We start from the raw sequence: 6,903 nt of genomic DNA, 5'->3' as shown, positions 1-6,903 counted from the left end.
ATTATTGCTCCCTGCCATCTCCTAAACCAAATTCAAATACTACCAGATTCAGAACAAAGGATATAAGTGTGCACACACCGGATTTAAATTGTACAAATGTACCCTACTTGAGGGTTGTGATGTCAATGCACGTCCTGAGTAGGAGTAAAACACTTCACCAAATAAATAACCAATCTACTATTTGACAATCAAAACTTGAAGGGAAACAGAACAAAAGGGGGAGAGAAGAAGTGGATATTGAGCATACTCAAGCAAGCAACAGACTGGGGCTCAACAAAAGACACGTGGTAAATTTATCCATTCTGTACAAAAAAAACATTATGAGCTTAGACCATGTAATACAACACTAACAAACAACTTATTGGAGATATGTATATACTCTTTGGCAGATATCTAGCAAATCCAAAAACTTAATTTTTACAAGTGTAACAAAACGAAAACATATTTAAACATCATATAGTGGCCCAGTCCCACCTTCCTTGTCAGCATCAGGGATGCTGGAGTAGGAATAAAGGTGGTTTGACAACTCCCAGCTCCAATCCTGCTTCCTAGATACAGACATTCGTGGCCATCGGTTTATCCTGACATAGTGCTCCCTGATTTTATCTTCACCGACAATACTAGTGACAGTCAAGTAACAGCATTCATGACCGCCCCATACCTTGTCACCAGGATCGGCACTTTGGCTCCCATCTGGATGGAAGTAGCGCCGCATGGGACGGCCAGTGCCCTTCCAGTAAGGATCAAGATTTCGCCAATAGTCTGGTGCCGCCTGAGGAGAGATGATATTTTGTCAGATTGATTGGTCAATTTGGCTTCTTCCAAAAGAGTAGCAATTGGCCTCATGCAAACTATAAGATTGCTAGTTTATCAAAAAAAAAAAAAAACTATAAGATTGCTACAGATAGGTTGACAAACATGATTCATGAGCTGGCCAAGGCTGAAGAGATAGCAGAGTTTGAGAATTAGTGGAGAGAATATCATGAAAACATTTGAAACCAATAGTAACCGGAAAATCGGGTAAGAATTAGATGGAATGATGAGGAATTATGTTAATGAAGGTAATGCTTACTCAACAGGGTTTTTACCATCTACTTCATGTCAATGGAGGTAGTGCGTGTAGAAAAAAATGTGTTCTTTGTCCTTACAAGATCATTCTGTAATTTGCCAGTAGTGGGGAATTAATCAGAATATTCAGAGACATCATGTTCGAATATGAATTTATTATTTATACTACCGGGGGGGGGGGGGGGGGGAAGTATCATTAGCTTTTTTTTCTTTATAATATCTGTTAACTTCACAAGCTTACATTGACAAAATAGTTACCCATGAGAATCATACTTTTGACTATTTCAACTATTAGACCTCACTACTCTTGACATATTGTAGTGAGAGTTTCAGCCATATAAATCAACACTGTAGTATGCAATTAATGATAAGGTAACATGTCAATGACCAGACTTAAATACATAATTTGACCCAAGCTAAAATGCACATACCTTGTTAAAATGAAACTCCCAGACATGATCACACAAATCTTCCTTCATGATGCGGTTCTAACAATAAAGGAACAGGCCAGTTAGGAAATGCCCCTTAAATACAATGCATATATCTGGGATGAGATTTTTGTATGCCTGTATACATATTACATGGGCGCAGATATGTCATGTTAGTGGGTGTATGTGTATGCATTTGTGTGTGTGTGTGAGAGAGAGAGAGAGAATAAAAGAGTAATGAGATAATTACACGCTTGCCATCCACGACAGCTAATGAATAAGAGGCCAATTTGGATAATCCACGGATTTGTGACAGGCGAGGTATGTGTGCTTTCCCAAGCCACAGTTCCTCCAACTAAAAACAAAGTTAAGGACAAAAGTGGTTTAATCTTCCTTATCATATTACTGAAGTTACAAGTGCAAAAAAACTTACATGGCATCATTCATTCAAACAACTTATCATTCCAAGTAATTAATATCTTTGAAGATGGCCCCATGCAACCAAACTCTCATGAAGTTACCAAACCCATAATGCTCTCATACATTTTTTTTAACATGTAGTGAGGAGTCCATGAAGGAAAAATAAGAAAGGAGGGGAGGGGGACACTTCCATAAACATGATCTGTGACATTATCTAACCAAAGATTATACAATTTTTGAATTATTCCCAAACAGCATCCACCATCCAACTGTTATTCAAAGAACATGAGCCTATAAACCCAATATTTGTTAAAAAAATTGAACTAATTAAAGCATCAATGCAATCTTAATCTTCATCGCTTTCTTCACATCTTTAAACAAGATAATCAGAAAAAAAAAAAAAATCTGTCAAAGCCTTGGGTAATGACAAAAATTGGCATCACCTATGAGTCATTAACCTTATAAGGAGATATTTTCAGTCATGTACAGTCACAACATTTTCACACAGCTCAAACATACTATTTAGGCCTTCCTCTAGTACTTGTAATTCCTCTAATCATATTTTCTCCACATAGATGCATTCATGGCCTGAATTGCACATTGCTTAATCTTTTCAAGTCCTTGGTGCTAAATTTACCTCCTCACAAATGAATTCATGGAAAAAATACACTTCTGTCCTTGAAAATCAATCCAAGTTTAATTTTTGTTCCTCAAATTTAAAATTTAAAATTTTATCCTTGAAAATTTTTAAATGCATCAATTTCTTAATTTTTCCTGCCTTAAATGAAAATGCATATGTGACAAACAGCTGCAAACATGGCACATCAAAAAGCTGAAGTGCCTTGTAATAAACTTAAGAAAATAAGAACAATATTGATATCTTTTAAATTTTTCTTAAGAACGAGATTAAAACTTCTTTCATTTCAAGAAAAAGTTTTGGACTTGGACTAAATATCAAGTACGAAAAGTACGTCTCAACCTTTTTCTATTTAACTTTCTACCCATCAATTGCTCATTCTCATTTTATCTACTCTCCTTTGATGGACAACTTTCTTAACTTTCCAACATTATGTACCATTAAGTACAGTTATCCTTATTGTGGTGTCCAACATTTTTCTTTAAACTTTCTAATTGCCCACTAACCATACCACGCTTCAAAGAACTCTTCTGTTTCATCAAAAGCCCAACTTAGTCGCCCCTCCTCACAAATGTTCCTAGATAGTGGAAAGAACCACCATTCATCTGTCACTGCTAAAGACTATTACAATTCCATGCTTCCACCATTTAATGAACTTAAATTATGTATATGCCACTATGAACATGTTGATGAAATCTAGCTCAAATGGCACCTCATCCCCTTGAACGAGCAAGGTGGTGGGTGCAGTTATGGACTTATGGGGGTTCAAGATCCACCTAGTACATGTGTAACTTTACCAATAAAAAAAAAGGACTGGGGGGGGGGGGGGGCATTTTTGAAGTTATACTTATACAGACCCCATTAAGGCTTGCCCAGGCTATATATATAGCTTACAACCTAGACTGCCAAAGGTCGAATTTGGATGAGCAAACTCAACCACCAAACCATGTCCAACACCACCTAACAACATCCTGCCTAACATCCACAACGCAGCCAGAGATAAAAACTGGCCGGTAGTGGTGGAAAACATTCAAATGAGAAAAATGGTGACCAATAAATCCATATCAAACTCTCAAGTTCAAATTAATGGTAAATGTGCAATTAAATCACGGGGGTGGTTGAGGATTAGCAACACATGTAAGAAATGATAAATTCAAAGGATGGAAACCCCACTTTTGTGAAATAGAGAACTAAAACTAACAAAAACAAGATATACTTAAACTATAATCCAAAATCATAAAAGGATGGAAACCCCACTTTTGTCAGGAATTGAACTCACAAAGAAACCCCAATTTGAAACACAATTGTCCCTGAAGTGTATTTAACACAGAAGTGAATTATAAAGTAGAATAAACCCCAGATAGCTATTAACCAAATTAACCTCAAAACCACACTTAAACATAACCCAATACCTAGCAAAATTAATGATTAATCACAAAAATAAAGTATATAACAAAATCAACAATAATTCCGTACTTAATTAAAAAAGAAACAAGACCCAATAATCAAAATTTCATTGTGTGTCTAAAACAACCAATTGGGCAAAATTTCATTGTGTGTCTAAACCCAAATGTCTAAATTTGATAGTGAATCTAAAATCACAAGGAAGGCCACTAGAAAGAAATAAATAAAAATAAAAAAAAAAACGAAAAATGAAGGGGAAGAAGGAGCAGCAAGCGACCTTGGAAGCCCAGAGACGATCGGTGGAGGAGACGGCGTGCCAGGCACGGGAGACGAGGAGAGAGAGTGCCACGCTGCGTGCGTCGAGGTAGCTCAGTATCTTCAACATGATGTCCATACCAAACACCTCCAAAGGGTCCCTTCTTAGAGGAACATCAACAACTTCTTCTTTCCACTTCTTCCTTCGCTTCCTATGCCTCTCCATTTCCATTTCCATCCCAGCGGGGTCGTAGTCGAAGTTGTTGTGGTTTTGTTGCAGCGGGGTTGTGTGAGCCATTGAGAAGAGGGAGAGTGTAAAGGAGAGACAGCAGTAGTAGTAGAAGTAGAAGAAGAAGAGAGTAAAGAGAGAGACAAAAGTGAATACTATAAATGAGAAAGAGGACAAGAAGAGAAGCGTTGGAGATGAAGTTATGTGTTTTGTGTGAAGTGAAGTGATGGATCTTTCATGGGCGTGGGAGAGCTTGGCTTTTGGATTGTCTGCACCGACAAAGACAAATGCCCGCATGCTCTATGCTCCATTCCTTACTACGCATTTGAGGTTTCGCAATGTATTTGTGGGTGGCCCTGCTCCTCCCTCTAACCTTTGTCTATGGGGAAGGACAGATTTTGGACTGGCGTGCTACGTGGCTCCCCCGATTTTATCATTTGCACGTGCCAAACCCCCCATTTCTATCATCCTACGTCCTACTTCCTACTTCCTACTTCCTAGCAAGTTAAATGTTAATTTCTCCTTCTATGAGCAGCGACCATAGTTTTAAAATTTTTAGTATTTATCATCTAAAAACTTAACTTTATAACATTTAATATATCATTTTTCATATCAAAAAAAAAAAAAAATTTATTTTCAATACTCTTAATATCAAAACCAAAAATGAGGATGTCAAATTTTTTAACATATGGTATCTTTGATAGAGCAGATTTTGTGGTTATAAATGTTAAAAATAGTATTTTAGTATTTATAACCTTCTTGATGAGAATGGTTTAATAATAAAACAAAGAAAGATGAAATGCTAAATGCCACTCTTTCCACAGTTAAATTATTTATACTTGAAATGGATAAAATCTCCTCTTTTTTTCGTTTTTATTTTTATTTTATGTATTCTTTAATTTATTTACCTATACAAAATCCTGAGGTCCAAAATCATGCTAAATAAATCAAAAGCAGAGCAGTTGAGAGACCACCTAGCTAGCTAAGTTATTGGTAGTGGAAATTAGCCTTTCGTTGAACCCAATTGAAATACAAAATAGTAAAGTGACTCATAGTGAGCTGGACTTCAAAGTTCAAAGACAAAATTCAGTAGTCTCCATAGGATTGACTGTTTTGGGGGGCAGTGCTTCAATACTTGGTTTGATTTTAATAATTATGCTTTTGGTGTAGTAATTAGTGCATTTACGTTGTCATTTTCGATTATGAAACCAAATTGAGTATTGAACTGCTGCTGAGTGTAGTATTATCGACTTTCATTTAGGAAACAATCTCAAGGTCAAGGGTCAAGCAGAAGTTATAAGGCATCCACTTGAGGCTTGCCTGATAGATCTCTCAAGCGACTCATTAAAGTTTGCACAAGCAAAACCCTCAACTCAATACACACTTTTTGAGCAGAATTTTATAGACTGTTTATATTTTCTCGCAACTTAGTTTTAAAAGTGTTCCAATTTTAAAGCTTATGAGTTTATATTAACCAAACTATCAAAATTCATGAATTATGTATAATGTGAATCGTAAGTGGAATCTTGAATTTCAATTTAAAAATCATAAAATGGCTCATACATGTTTAAAAAACCTCTAATAGATAAACACACTATAACAAATATGTTTTTTCTATATGTTTGAATTTCGCTTCTATTTTTAAATATAGTATTCTTTGAAAAATCACCCAAGTAAATTCCCTAACTAACCATTTACTTTATTTTAACAAAATACAATGCTTAAAAAAAAAATTAACGAGGATAGTCCAAGAAACTTGTACATATTAAATTCAAAAAGACAGTGCATTGCATAAAAAAATTGGATTCTTTAGTAAAAGACTAACAATATAGGATGAAAGTAATATTTAGATTAGCCTCAACTCTCAAGTACTCGTGTTCATGCTTGTTTCACTTGAGGTATGTTTGATTTGGTGGATTTTAGGGAAGATAGAAAAGAGAATAGAAAAAATGGTTTTGTGGGTGTTTGGTTGGAGGGATGAGATGAAGAAAAACTAGTGAGACTCTGGATGTTTTCTCCAAAGGCCCACAAAAATTCAATCCCTTCAATTTGGTGAGATTTATTATAACTATACCCATAGGGCAGGGTATCCTATCTCTGGAATGCTTTACATTTTTTTTTTTTAATTATAAATCTTTTAAAACTTCAATCTTTATTGAAACTGAAAAAGACTACCGTCTGCCTTGCCTTACAAACAAACGCAAAGGCAACAGGCAGATTGTGATTATTAAAATAAAAACATTTGAGGGAGGCAAGAGACAATCTTGCTGCCTGGGCCACATGATTAAATTCACTTTTAACCCAAGAAAAGGAAAAGCAACTAAAAGATTCTCTCTCATCTTGAATGCTTACATACTTATCCCAAGCCCACCAACTCCAATTGCCAAAATTCAAAGTCAAACAAAAAGAATATCGTCAAAACCAAATAACTAAATAGAAGTAATAGCAAAAATGTAAACTAA

General features: G+C 35.6%; 1 protein-coding gene across 2 annotated transcripts; it reads right to left on the bottom strand.

Annotated features, from left to right (window-relative positions):
• Positions 1-264: 264 nt before the first annotated feature.
• Positions 265-4,846, bottom strand: LOC142626277 (uncharacterized). Of its 2 annotated transcripts, XM_075800082.1 has the most exons (4): positions 4,235-4,846; positions 1,747-1,851; positions 1,500-1,556; positions 265-772 (listed from the first exon to the last, which is right to left on the bottom strand). In XM_075800082.1, exons 1-4 carry the CDS (start codon positions 4,736-4,738, stop codon positions 446-448), a joined length of 993 nt encoding a protein of 330 aa, XP_075656197.1. In that variant the 5' UTR covers positions 4,739-4,846; the 3' UTR covers positions 265-445. The 2 variants fall into 2 exon arrangements, with proteins under 2 accessions (XP_075656197.1, XP_075656196.1); XM_075800081.1 differs by lacking the exon at positions 1,747-1,851 and having other exon boundaries at positions 4,235-4,790.
• Between the last annotated feature and the right edge of the window lie 2,057 nt (positions 4,847-6,903).

The sequence above is a fragment of the Castanea sativa genome, chromosome 2 (assembly GCF_040712315.1).
Source record: "Castanea sativa cultivar Marrone di Chiusa Pesio chromosome 2, ASM4071231v1".
NCBI lineage: Eukaryota > Viridiplantae > Streptophyta > Magnoliopsida > Fagales > Fagaceae > Castanea > Castanea sativa.
Note: the sequence above shows the minus strand (reverse complement) of the source record. Positions and strands in the feature narration are given on the sequence as shown.